This window comes from Phyllobates terribilis, unplaced genomic scaffold (assembly GCF_046119375.1).
Source record: "Phyllobates terribilis strain yellow unplaced genomic scaffold, ASM4611937v1 Scaffold_12__6_contigs__length_324123572, whole genome shotgun sequence".
In the NCBI taxonomy this organism is placed as follows: Eukaryota; Metazoa; Chordata; class Amphibia; order Anura; family Dendrobatidae; genus Phyllobates; species Phyllobates terribilis.
The window spans coordinates 279,590,412-279,604,462 of record NW_027362772.1 but is presented as its reverse complement, the minus strand read 5'-3'; the positions used below and the strand labels follow the sequence as shown (position 1 = coordinate 279,604,462).

Below are 14,051 nucleotides of genomic sequence, written 5' to 3'. Positions count from 1 at the left end.
TGATATTATTGAGAAGTGGAAGGAATCGCGGCAACTCAGCCACCAAGGGGAGACCCTGTAACATTACAGAGCGGGGGGCCGAGTGCTGAGGAGCAGAGGGCAGAAAAGTCACCACCGCTCTGCTGACCCCATAATTGCAGAGTCCAGACCTCTGGTATCTGCATAAACACTGCGCCCCCGCCGGGATCTTCATGTCCGAGCAGCTGTATGCAGCCGTACATCACCAAGCACAATGCCTAGCGTCAGATGGAGCGGTATAAAGCCGCCACCACTGGACTCTGGAGGAGACGTGTTCTGTGCAGTGATGGATCGCACTTCTCTATCTGCGTCTGATGGAGGAGTTTGGGTTTGGAGGACGTTACCCCCTGACTGCATTGTGCCGCTGTACAGATGGTGGAGGAGGATAATGCTCTGGGCTGTTATCAGGGGTCGGCATTGGGCCATTAGTTCCAGTAAAGTAAAATCTTAATTCTTCAGCACAAGATGTTGTGGACAATTGTAGCTTCAGCTTTGTGGGAACAGTTTGGGTTTCGCCCTTTTCTGTTCCCCATGACTGAGACTAGTGCATAAGGTCCATGCAGACTTGGAGGGGAGTTTGGTAGAAGAACATGAACCCACAACTGGACTGAAGATTGTGAGCCCGGCGTCCTCCCCAACATCAGGGTCTGACCTCACAAATGTTCTTCTGGATGAAGGGGCAAAAATTCCCACAGACTCCTCCACAATCTTGTAGAAATCCTTCCCAGAAGAGCGGGGACCGTAATATCTGCAGAGGAGCGACTCCATATTAATGTCTATGGGTGTGGGATGGAGGCCATATAATCTACATTACTTTAGTTGACATAAGACCAAACATCAGAAACTCTATTCTCTGACCCGTTAGCAATGGTGTGGTAATGGAAGGGAATTACTAACGTTTCTTTCCTTGCAGACGGCGGTGCGGAGCTCTTATTGGAATAGCTGAGATTCTGCGATGCCTTCATTTCGGCAAGTCGGGGAGAAGCAATTACCCCATGAAATTCTCTTTATGTCTTGGTCTCCCAAGAGAGATCTGATTGCACTTGTCAACAAAGCCGGAGAGGTAAGTGTCAGAATCAGACGTCGTTCTGATTGTTTGCAGCGATACATGGTTTCCGTTATGATTTAGTAAACTTTATAAGGAAGGTTAGAGGTATTCCGGCCTCCAAAAATGATCAGACCTGCAAGCGGTAGAGGATCAGTAGAGATTGTGTTGGATCCATTTGCAGGACCGGGTCCAATGGCCACGTCTGTAATCTGTGTCCGTCAGATGGGAGCCCTGTGTAAAAGTACAGAAAATATACAATGTGGTTGTGAGTTTTGCACGTTCATGTTGCCTTGTCTCACCAGGTGTTGCTCCACAGATTGGCCAATATTCAACGAGTCTGGATTTTACCCCCTAATGAGAATACAGGCAAAGACGTGACCTGCTTGGCATGGAGACCTGACGGCAAAAGTAAGTGAACCCTTCTGTTTTGTCTATGAAAAAAATATTCATTGCACTAACTTCTGGCTTCTATGCATGTACCCAAAGTTTTGGCGTTTGGTCTGGCTGACACCAGGAAGGTCGTGCTTTGTGATGTCGAAAAGCCTGAAAGCCTTCATTCTTTCTCTGTGGAAACGCCAGTGTCCTGCATGCAGTGGATGGAAGTAACGGAGGAGAACAGGTGAGTTCACGGATAGTCCTGGACGACCCCTTTTAATGACCTCAAAGATACTGATGACCTATTCTAAGGCTGTATAAATTGGACCAAGATTGCACGGACTGGCCGGCGGCTCTGCCGATCCGAGCGTGACTGCTTCATGTATTTCTATGCAGCTGTCACTCTCGAGTCAGGAGAGCCACTGGCCAGTCCGTGCACTGCGTTCTGATCTCGGTCCAATGTATATGACGCCCTAACAATTGCAGATCTGCATAGGACGGATTAATGGCTGCTATTATGTGATCTCTAATATCAGAATTTTTTATATCTTATCCCAGTGTCCTAAAGTCATTTTACAGTGCAGAAGACGAGTCCAGTTCGCTTCTTCCGAGGCTGCCTGCTTTGCCCAAAAAGTAAGGATCTATTGTTGACATAGTTTACTATACTTATGTTTCTTATGTACTTATGTCATATGTGGAAACTTGTGTTTCCACATATGACTTTTTTTTTTCCTTCTATGATCTTTAATGTGTGGCGAAACTTTTCTGTAAGTGTTCTGTTTGCCTCCTCACTCCCCTTAATTTACAGGTATCTCCCTATACATACAGAGAGGTATAGACCTGTCAGAGGTGATTAGAAGCTGCTGCTTTTTGGGACGGGTCATCTTTCCATCATGGGCTCCAGTCGCTGCTGTTAACCATCTGATGGTGGCATTTAAATGACATCATAGCCCCCCAACTCTCATCGGCCCCTGCAACACGATGGGGGGTTACCTATACGTTATTATGGCAGCCGGGGGTCCGCCGAAGACCTCCTTGCTTCCATCTTGGTCTCTTGTGAAGCTCGAACGCAATCTAGACTCCATAGGAGAACCACAATTTCACTATATACTGCAATATTATTGTACTGCAGTATATAGTATAAGCAATCGGATAATTTTTAGGCCTAAAAATAAAGTGAAAAGTAATAAAAAAAAAAAATGAAATCTCAGAAATGGCGATACAAACCAACACTATTTTTTTTCTTTTTGCCAACTTATTTTTCACCATTATTAAAACTAAGCAAGTAACCGTACTGACCTGGAAGATCTTGTTTCCAGGTCAATGTTATCGTGTAATAAACACCGTAAAAACAACACCACCCCCACAAAAAAAAAAAAAAAAAATAGAAGAAATTTTTTTTATTCCCCTTGGAATTTTTTTTCTCTCTCTGTACATTTTATGAGAAAATTAACATTCAAGACTACAACTCATGTGCTCCCTCCCCTAGAGAAAACAACTAAACGTGCCTTCGTACCATTAAGTCACTTGGAAAAATAAAAAATGATCATGGCTCTTGGAACAAGAGGAGGAAAAATTAAAAATAAACTAGAAAAAAAGAAAAAAAAAATTGCCTGGTCCTGAAGGGGTTACTAGGATAGGTCTGCGGGGTCTCGGTAGGCATTTGTCTGGCAGTTTAGTACCCAGATACTTTTGGAAAAGTTTGATCTTATTTTTTTTTTTTTAAGTATAATTTCACATGCACACGTAAGTTTTACATTGTTGCACAGATGGAGAAGTTGTTGAAGGCCACACATTGTATATGTAAATGTTACATTTCCTCTGAATACTTTCACTTTGTTAATGAACTTTTTTTTTTTTTTTCATAGCTACAATGCCACAGCTAAAATATTCAGGTAAGGAAAAATTAAAATTAGACTTTATTGATTGAAAATGCAAAATATATAAATCTATACTATAATGCCGGCACGTAACACTCCACTTATTTGGCTATGACATTATTTGTCCCATTATTAAATATTGATCTATGTGATTGAAAAGGGACAAAACGCCAACTGAAGTGCGGCAGTTTATAGGACAATCGAATAGTTGCGGGTTCAAGTTCCCATAAGAGGTCTAAAAAAAGAAAAAAAAACAACTTTTTTTTTATTTATCACTCTTATTCCACATTGCAAAAAAATAACATTTCTCTTTCCCCACGACGGCACCACGGAGAGAGGGGATCCGCCCTTCAAGGACAGGAAACCTACAGATAAAAAGGGCGGCACCTCTCTCCCGCATCAGTTGGTTTCCTGTCCTTGACAGGGACCTACGGATGAAAGTTCCTGAAAAGGAATGAAGAAAGAAGAAAATGAGGACTTACCAGGCCCGGCCAGACCGGTTCAGGCAGCGGGGGTTCCCTGCCTCGGCTGGTGCGGTGTCCTGCAGCGCCACCGCTGGGGTCAGCGGGCATCTAGGGTGGCAGGGAGACGCGGCACATCAAGGAACTAGGATCGCTGCGGTCTCCGGTGGCATCGAGGCCCAGGTGGTGAGTATGGCAGGGCTTCCGGGGCTCGGGTTAGTGAGTAGGCCTGAAGCCCCGGGGCCCGGGTTGGAGGCTTGCCTGGGCTTCGCGAAGACGACTGTCGGGAGAAGTCGCAGCGTCTGGGCGCGTGCACGCTGGCTCTCCCCCTGACGTGAAGGGCGCGCGCGCCGGAAGTGACGCGGGGCGCGCGCTCTGGGAGCGGCGCGTTCAAACGCGCGCGGGAAACTGACCGCACAGTGGTGGCCTAGCGGGGGGGGACGGGACGCCGGATAGCGCAGGTGCCAGGCCAGTCTAGAGTTTAAATGGCCAGGGAAGCACAGGGGAGTGCTTCTTGGCATTCTCTGGCACTCTACAGCTATGAGCGAGCAGGAGCCCCAGGAGGCGCAGTCCCTGCACCCCCACTCACCATCGCCTCAGAGGAAGCATATAAAAGGATCCTCCAGCGGCCCTTCACGGCAAGGTGACGGAGGAAGCGGGCGTTCTGGGAGGTCTTCACAACGTGGCAAGGACTCCAGCGCGGCGTCAGCCTCGAGGAAGGACCCAGCTACTGGATCAGGTTCCTCTTCAAATCCGGTATTCCCTCTTACTACGGGTCGGTAAGTGATCTTTGTGAAAGCTCACTTGTAACTTGAGACCCCCTCTCTTTTGTTCTCAGGGAAGGAAGAGTATGGGCGAGTCCAAGCACAGGGCCTGCGCGCTTTGCGTGGCGGATCTGCCCACTGCATGGCAAAAGAAACTGTGCAACTCAATCATCGAGCAAACTATCTGAGGAGACCCCTAAGTTTGCCACCGAACTCAGATCCCTGATTAAATCTCAGGTGGAGGACACCTTTAAGTCCCTGCAGAAGGGGGGTGGGGAAACAAGGGAAAACTAGACACCTATCCCCAGTGCCGGAGTCCAGTGGTTCAGACGAGGAGGGAGTAGTCTCCGATTCATCGTCTTCAGGGGACGGGGGTCGTAGTTGTTTCCCTATAGATGTAACCGATACCTTGATTAAGGCAGTTATATCTACTATGGGGTTCGTGGATCCTCACCCTAAAAAGTCTATCCAGGACATAATGTTTAGTGGCCTAGGACAGAAGAAAGAGATCCTTCCCTCTTCATGATCAAGTACATTCTCTAATTAAGAGGGAATGGAGAAAACCAGAGAGGAAAGGGTTGTTGGCACCCAAAAGAAAATACCCCTTTGAGGACCCTGCGTGCTCCTTCTGGGGGAAGGCGCCTAAAATTGACGTCGCGATAGCCAAGGCCTCTAGGAAGTTCTCCCTGCCATTTGAGGACATGGGGGTGCTGAAAGGAGCTTGGGAGGCGGCAGGGGGGGGGGGATAAAACCCGCGGTAGCAGCCACATGCACGGCCAGATCTTTGATGGTCTGGCTAAATCAACTAGAAGCGCAGTTGAAGGATAAAGCCTCAAGGGATGATATAATAGACTCCATCCCACTGATGAAGGGCGCAGCGGCTTTTCTGGCTGACGCCTCAGCCGGTTCTGTCAGGCTGGCAGCTAGGGCTGGGAGTTTTTCAAACGCAGCTAGGCGGGCCCTCTGGCTCAAATGCTGGGCAGGCGACCTCCAAACGAAGTCTAGGCTGTGCTCCATCCCGTGTGAGGGGGAATTCTTATTCGGGTCCACTCTGGATGATATCCTGGACAAGGCCGGGGATAAAAAAAAAAAACGCTTCCCGGTCCTCTCCGGTACTTCTTTTAGGAGATCTTTCCTGTCCTTGAAGGGCGGATCCCCTCTCTCAGTGGTGCCGTCATGGGTTCCGAGAAATCCCGTTACCGGTAAGTAACTACGTCTTTTTTTTATTATTTTATCACTACATCCGCAAAACCCCAATCCATGAACCTATAAAATCAATTGATCTTTATGGTAAAAGTCATAAAGAAAATAATTGAAACCCCAGAATTGCTGGGGGGGGGGTGTTTATCACTGAATCTTCCTAAAAATTGCAATAATAAGCTATCAGAACATCTAAAATGGTACAAAAAAACCTAAGCTTTTTCTTTCAGAAATTTCTGCAACCTTTGCATAGATCTGAACAAGCCTTGCAGAAATCCATGCACGTGCTGCCGAAGCAACCCCAGATAAAGGAAAAAATGCAGAATTCTCCCTAAAACTAATATGCCCATTAATAAACGTGTCCTGAGCAAACTAGAGCTACTTCTGCTGTTGGCTCTCGTTACGTCACTGTGAGAAGCTGCATTGTGTTAGGAGCGGAAATGCTAAAATGTATAAATCTTTAAAGTAATAAAACTTATTAATAATAGTGAATGCTCTTCTTCTGCCATCACTGGAGCTAATAAACTTCATGGTAATTCAGTAGTCTAATAAGTTTATATGTGGTGTCAATAGTTTCACTAACTTTTCTTAACTTTTTTTGTTGTTGCAGTGAAGAGAAATCTGATGAGATAATAAAGCTTTTGGGAGATGTACGGTAGGTAAAGTACTGAGAGTTGCCATGAATCTTCTTTTGTTGCTTACATGGTTTCCATTCTTCTTGAATAAGTAGCCCCAGAATTAGAACCAGTGTCTGATTGCTGGGAGTCCCCTCCAATCTCGAAAAAGTAGGTCCTGCTCCCTGACGCTTCATTTATTGGCTATCGGACTGATGGAGATGGCTGAGAACATCGCTCGTCCGTCTTCTCCGGTCCTATAGATAATGATTAGTGTCAGTGCACACGTTTGACCTCCTTGTTGTCAGCGATCAGACATTTCACAGAATAGGTGATAGGCATGCGACAGACATGAAAAAGTCTGGAGACGTCATCATGGACGTTATTTTTCCTAATGCTTCATCCAGCAAGACCGGTTTCATGATGAATCAGTGGTAGCCTGGGTATGTATGTTGCATCCAAAGCAGAATCAAACATACAGTATATAATTATATCCATCCATAGTCAGCAAAAAACAACGGCCCTACATCAGTCTGTCCATTAGGGCTCATGCTGACGTCTGTGCAAATGGGTCCGAGCATGGACTGGCCGTAACAGGGCAGCTTCATGTATTTCTATAAGGCTGTCACCCGCGGCCAGTCTGTGCATTGCGGTCCCAGATAGGACCGGTCTGCAGGAGCCCTTAGCCTAAATACCTAAACGTCGTCCCCTAGAGTTTATGTTCATTACAATTTATTTTTTCAGATGCCCTTTAGGTTTCTGATCTGCCTTCTATATTTGATATATTGTTTTTCCTTGTTCCTTAAGACTTAATGCTTTGGTTCTCGGTGGAGTCTCGGGGGAGATTGAGATCTATGCGTATGGCATGTACAAGATTGCGACAATCACAGAGGTAAAATGGATAATCTTATAGTATCATTGTGAAGAATATTGTAGATATAATTCCATGTCAATCAGTGTATCCTGTTTGGCAGGGGATTATAATGGTCTACAGTGTACAGCTGTAACCGGACACTGCTTCAGCTAAGAAGGGAGGGGGCAGAGAGACAGTGAGTGACAAATGACTCACAGCAGCTCTCAGCCATGGAGCTTTTACAGGAAGAGCCCCTGTGGACCCCAGCCATGCGGCATGCCCTGTGTGTCAGACAATTATAATTCAACAGCGAGTTATGGGAATACGATACATCCAAGCGATACACCAAATAGATTTTTGGAATGTCACCCTGGCTTCCAGCACAGTCTAGCTCGTAGGGATGGAGAGATACACGGCATAGCCTTTCGGAAGCCCCTAGGGCCACTGTGTTTGGTCTCCACGTGTAGCAGGGTCCGGCTGGATCCGATGACACCAAAACCAGCTCCCTAGGTCCATCCATCAAGGAACTATAGCCCATTTTAGTTTGGGAAGCTTATAGCTGAGAAAGGCCAGGGGTGGAGATTTAGGTCCAGCCCAGGGGGCATGAGGGGAAGTGACCCAGAGAGGTTAAAAGCTCCTGCAGCTATAGCCCAGTGCTTTTTCTCTGGGAGGTTGCAACAATACATCATGTGAGGGAAGGCACAGAAAAGAGAGGCACCCACAAGCCTCCCATGTGGCAGCCCCTCCCCCGCAAGCCAGGCCTTTCATCTGACTGGTAACTGACACTTACTATTTGCTTATGTCTTTTGTACCACTACTATTGTGTTTGCATCTCTGACCATTATGTATGTATGTATGTATAACCCTTATGTATATAGTGTATTGTCTAGTGGGCCCTTAAGGAGATTAAATGTATACTTTAACCGTGGGCTGTTCTTTTATCTCGATCCACAAATCCTCATGTCCGTTGTTCAGCTTAATCCTCACTCTACCTGGGCTGGTCCCTGGCCTGATATAACCACCCGGTCCGCTAGCGGGAATTATATTTAATAGGAACTGGTGGAAGCTTTACCAGGCCGACAAGGTTTTGCTTCACTGGGACTAGTGAAGGGGCCTCTCAGCCTGTCAGGGGTGCGAGTGAATGTGGTGCCACGTCAGTGACTGAGTGGGCCACCTCTTCTCACTCCCAGTGCCTTCCTGTACCCGTGTGGACAGGGGGTGTCTGTGTAGAACTGTACCAATCTGAGTTTACACATCCATTGAGGGGTGCAAAGGGCAGATCCATATCACGTGTTCCGTCTGACGTAACTGTGATGTCAAGCGGGTGGCGGGGTGTGGATCCTTCACAAATGGTGGCAGCGGTGGGATTCTGCAGGATCTCTCTGGTACCGTTCTTTACACTTAATGATTTGGTCTTCGGTGGAGTCTCGGGGGAGATTGAGATCTTTGCGTACGGCATGTACAAAATTGTGACAATCACAGAGGTAAAATAGATAATCTTATAGTATCATGCACAAGAATACAGCAGCATACCCTTATATTATCTTCTGGTGCCATATTACACAGGCATTCACCCTGGATGCTCCATACAGTGGCACATGAAGAGTCTATGGAGTCCTGCGCGGTCTGTGGCACGGAGTCCTGCGCGGTCTGTGGCACGGACCCATGCAGAAAACAACCATTGGGAAAACACTAGTGATGAGCGCAAGTGCTCATTACGCGAGTTTGCCGAGGGTGCTCAGGTCTGCACGTACATGGGCTATCCCCGCATGTTTTGTGGCTGTCAAAACGGGCGAAACAAGCGCCCGCGGGGACTCGAACATCTCATTCGATCATCCGCGATACTCGTTGCATACCCAAGCACCCTAGGCAAACTCAAGTTACGAGCACTTGAGCTCATCACTAAAAAATACTCAAATATAAGAACATGTTTGCCCTGTTCCCATTTCTGCCAACTTGCCTCAGTCCTGCACATGAGATGGTGCCCCTTCTTCATCCATGTTCACGTCTGACCTCCTCTTTTTGCATTTCAGGTGTTCGGGTCGTGTCTCGGCTTGTGCTTGGCCAGTGATTTAAAGTCCCTTTCTGTCATTACTGAGCTGACTACAACTTCGGAGATCACCTATTTCCAGGTGAGGAGCGTATTCTGTACTGGGAGGACTGGGAACTGTTTGTTTTTTATATCGGTTCTTATTTTTCTTTTTTTTTCTAGCTGGATACTAGTTTACTGTCCGAATATTTACCGGAGTTGACCCGAATGGCGAGAAAGTTTACCCACATTTCAACTCTTCTTCAGGTAGTCTGCTGGACCTTGTTGTTGTATCATTGATATGCACTCGGCTTTTCCTAGTATATACATTTATCTATCAGCATAGTGTCCATAAACCAAGTTCACCAGACGGAGGCCACAAGTGAATCCTTTCAGCCTCCATCTGCGTCTGTGTCACCGCATAGTGTATTTAAAGGGGTTGGCCAGTTTTCATGTTTGCATTTTCTTTATTTATTCGTTCTCCCATGACAGCACCACGAGAGAGAGGATCCGCCCATCAAGGACAGGAAACCTGCAGGTTAAAAAGGACGGCACCTCTCTCTCGCCTCAGTTTAGGTTTCCTGTCCATGATGGGAGACCTCGCAGGCTTACCTGCAGAAGATGGTCTCTTGCCCCAGAGGGAGCCACAGGGCGCTGGGATGGAGCTGTCGGTCCTGGGCCTCTGGAGACGCCACGGCAGGGCTCATTGGGGCACCTCTGTGTGCGTTGCGGCAGGCGTGACTTCCCCTCATGGGAGGTAGATGTCCGCCATGTGTAGAGCCGCTAGCGGACGTCCTCCCCCCCACCCTCCCCCCCACCGCTGTATGAGGCAGGAGATCCGGGCCCTGCCGGCGGGGCACGTGACAGGCGCGGCCCTGTAATGTATTTCCAGTGCGTCGGGGACGTCACCGGAAGTGGGCGGAGCTCGCGCGAGCAACCAGGAAGTGCACGCAAGCATGAGGACGCCGAAGTGTCCACAAGAAAGACAACGTCAGCTGGGCAGGCGGCGGTGAGCCCACCTGGGGGAGGGGAACCACGAGGGAACAACTAACTCCCTCCTGGGTTTGTAAAAAAACAAACAAAAAAAAACGGAACAACCCACACATGGTACCTGGTATGGCCAGTATAAAAGAGTCCTGGCAACATACAGAGGTGCTTCCCAGCCCATTGTTACCTTGGTAGACATGGGAGATTCGCAGGAGCAGCTTTCACCTCAGCAAGAACAACTGCTGCAGGAGCAGCCCTCTGGGGAGCCCTCACAACTGGTGGTGCAACGTCATTCCCGGTCTGGGTCTAGTCGTTCAGCTAGGAAATTCACCACTAAGAGCAGAAAAAATGGTCCGGTTCAGCGTGATTCCCCGCCGGTTATGATGGATTCTTCTGCTTCTACGGTACCAGATATTCTGTGGGGTAAGTGGAATCTTCGTGGAAGTTCTACTAATAGTTTCCTCCTCCTTTTTCTTTCTATAAACTCCTCTTTCAGAGCAAGAAATGTTCAGCTAAATCTAAACATAAAGAATGTGCCTTATGCAGCAATCCGCTCCCAGATGCATATATTAAGAAATTGTGCCAGCTGTGTATTAACAAAGTAATGACGGAGGAAACCCCGGAGTTTTCCCTGGGCCTAAAGACTTTAATTGGAGAGGAAATAGGCAAGGCTTTGCAAGGCTCAGAATCTACTCATATTTCTCGGGAACCTCAGCCGGGTTCAGACTCTGACATATCTGACGTTTCCTCCTCCGCTCTCTCTTCTTCTGATAGTGAATCGGATAGACAGTGTTTTCCTCTGCAGGAGGTTGATGCCTTGGTAAAAGCTGTCCGGTCTACCATGGGCATTGTAGACATGAGGGCAGAAAAATCTGTGGAGGACCTAATGTTTGGTGGATTAGGTCAGAAAAAGAGAAAAGGTTTTCCCGTGAATACAAAAGTTAAAGACCTCATTGATAGAGAGTGGAAAAAACCTGACAGGAAGGGCAGTGTTCCTCCATCTTTCAAGAGGAGATACCCATTTGAGGATGCCATATGTTGCTCTTGGTCAAAAGCACCAAAGCTGGACGTTGCTGTTGCTAAAGCGGCAAAAAAGACTTCCCTCCCGTTTGATGACATGGGAGCATTAAAAGACCCCCTGGACAGACGAGCCGATACCTTCTTAAAAGGTGCATGAGAGACAGCTGCAGGAGCACCGAGACCAGCAGCAGCAGCCACCTGCACATCTAGAGCCCTGATGGTTTGGCTGGAACAGTTAAACAGTAAGCTAAGGGATGGTGTCTCTAGGAAGGAGATTATTTCTTCCCTTCCATTGGTTCAGGGTGCAGCGGCCTTTCTTGCTGATGCGTCCGCGGACTTAGTCAGATTGGCAGCAAAGTCATCAGCTCTGTCAAATGCGGCTCGACGAGCGTTATGGATTAAATGCTGGCCTGGGGATGTACAGACAAAGTCCAGACTGTGTACAATCCCTTGCAAAGGGGAATATCTCTTTGGCCAGACTATGGACGAATTGTTGGAGAAGGCCGGCGATCCTAAGAAGGGTTTTCCATCGGTACCTCTACCCTCCTTTAAGAGATCGTTTCGGAAAAGAAAATTCATCCGAAGAAGATTCTTCAGGGACAAGTCCGAAGAAAGATGTCGAAAAGGTAGAGGCCTTCTCTTTGGTTCATCTCCAAAAAATGAGCAGAAGCCAGGGAATGCACAATCAGCCCAGGTGGGAGGGAGATTGTCATTATTTTTCCCAGCTTGGGAACAGATTTCTCATAGTAATTGGATTTTGAGCCTGATTAAATATGGTCTAAAATTTCAATTTCAAGCTTTTCCTCACAAGAGATTCATGATTGTTCCCTCTAGTTCCTCCCCAGAATGGCAGACTGCCCTCGTATCGGAAATTCAAGTCTTAATAAGGAAAAACGTCCTGATTGAGGTTCCGGATTCAGAAAAGGGTCTCTGATTCTACTCCCCACTCTTCTTGGTCCCGAAACCGGATGGGAGTTTCAGGACAATTATAAATCTAAAATCTTTAAATAGCTTCTTTAAAGTAGACACTTTCAAAATGGAATCCTTGAAAACAGTAATAAAATTGCTTTTTCCCCACTATTATATGGTAGTTCTCGATCTCAAGGATGTGTATTACCATATTCCCATTCATAGTTACTATCAGAAATACCTGAGGCTGGCCATTGAAATTGAGGGGGTGGTTAAACACTTTCAGTACACTGCACTTCCCTTTGGGTTAGCAATAGCCCCGCGAATTTTCACCAAATTAATGGCAGAGGTTATGGCCCATATAAGAGGTAGAGACATTCTAATAATCCCTTACCTGGGTGATCTCCTGATAGTGGGAACCTCTTTTGTTCAATGCGAGGCCCACCTTCGGGTGACCATGTCTGTCTTGGAGGGCTTGGGGTGGTTTCTAAATTTGGGAAAATCTAGATTAACTCCACTCAAAGCTCAGCAGTATCTGGGGGTCATGTTAGATTCTAAAAAACAGTTATGTTATTTATCTGAAGAAAAAATTACAAGAATCCAGGGTTTGGTAAGACAGTGTATGGATAAACCCACTATGTCACTCCGTAAAATGTCCATATCAGATCCCTGGATCCTTCCGGAGATTCCGGACCTTCTCACTCAGGGTCCGGTTTCCCATCCTCCAGCCTCGAGTCTCCATTTGACGGCGTGGAATTTGAGAGGGTGCTGTTAACCAACAAGGGATTCCCCGCAAATGTAGTAAATACTCTCTTGTCTAGCAGAAAACCTGTTACCACCCTTTATGCTAGGACCTGGAGGAAGTTTTTATCATTTACTGAATTTAAACCAGAGGAGGGGCCCCCTATTGGGAAAATACTAGAGTTTCTGCAACGGGGCTTAGAGTTGGGGCTTACCACTAGTACCTTAAAAGTACAGGTGTCTGCTTTGGGAGCTTTGTTTTCTTCCGATATTGCAGCTAATTATTGGATAGCACGATTTATGAAAGCTTCCTTTAGGTGTAGACCCATTATCAAAGCAAAATCCTCTCCCTGGGATTTGAATTTGGTCCTAGATGCCTTAACTAATCCTCCCTTCGAGCCCCTAGATTTAGCCTCCCCAAAAATTATTTTCCTTAAAACAGCCCCGTTAGTGGCCCTGACTTCAGCCAGAAGAGTGAGTGACATACAGGCTCTTTCCATATGTCCGCCATTTACTCAGATTCTGGATGATAGGATTGTATTAAAACCTGACCCAGCCTTTCTTCCAAAAGTAGTCACTCGGTTCCATAGAACTCAGGAGGTAATTATCCCAACTTTTTGCTTTCCCCCCAAAAATCAAAAAGAAGAGAGGCTACACACTTTAGACGTGAGGAGGTGCGTACTCAAATACCTACAGATTTCACGCAGTTTTAGGAAGGATAATTCCCTATTTATATGCCATCAGGGGACTAGAAAGGGTTGTAAGGCCTCAAAGTCTACGATTGCAAGATGGATTAGAGAGGCCATATCCCTCGCCTACTCCTCAGGGAATAAGGAGGTTCCGGAGGGGTTGAGAGCTCATTCCACCAGAGCGATAGCAACCTCCTGGGCGGAGAAGACAGGGCTTTCAATCGAAGAGATATGTAAGGCTGCCACTTGGTCTTCTCCTTCTACCTTTTATAGGCATTATAGACTGAACCTGGGTGTCTCTGCCGATCTCACCTTTGGGAGAAGGGTGCTTCAAGCTGTGGTCCCTGCCTAATTTCCTTTCGTCTCTGTAATTCTCTCGTGGTGCTGTCATGGGAGAACGAATAAAGCCTTAGTTACTTACCGGTAACGGGATTTTTTGGAGCCCATGACAGCACCCGTATAT

General features: G+C 46.9%; 1 protein-coding gene across 5 annotated transcripts in view; it reads left to right on the top strand.

The window, feature by feature from the left end:
• The window catches only part of ANAPC4 (anaphase promoting complex subunit 4), a 39,129-nt gene that overhangs the window by 510 nt on the left and 24,568 nt on the right, over window positions 1–14,051 (top strand). For 4 of the 5 annotated variants that reach the window (XM_073657041.1, XM_073657040.1, XM_073657039.1 and 1 more), the window contains exons 2-10: window positions 932–1,081; window positions 1,369–1,474; window positions 1,553–1,685; window positions 2,000–2,074; window positions 3,310–3,336; window positions 6,357–6,401; window positions 7,168–7,252; window positions 9,247–9,345; window positions 9,426–9,509. In XM_073657041.1, the coding sequence (XP_073513142.1) occupies window positions 974–1,081; window positions 1,369–1,474; window positions 1,553–1,685; window positions 2,000–2,074; window positions 3,310–3,336; window positions 6,357–6,401; window positions 7,168–7,252; window positions 9,247–9,345; window positions 9,426–9,509 (762 nt within the window). In that variant the 5' untranslated portion in view covers window positions 932–973. Of the gene's footprint in view, window positions 1–931; window positions 1,082–1,368; window positions 1,475–1,552; window positions 1,686–1,999; window positions 2,075–3,309; window positions 3,337–6,356; window positions 6,402–7,167; window positions 7,253–9,246; window positions 9,346–9,425; window positions 9,510–14,051 lie in introns of those variants that run through there. The other variant, XM_073657042.1, reaches the window with a different exon arrangement.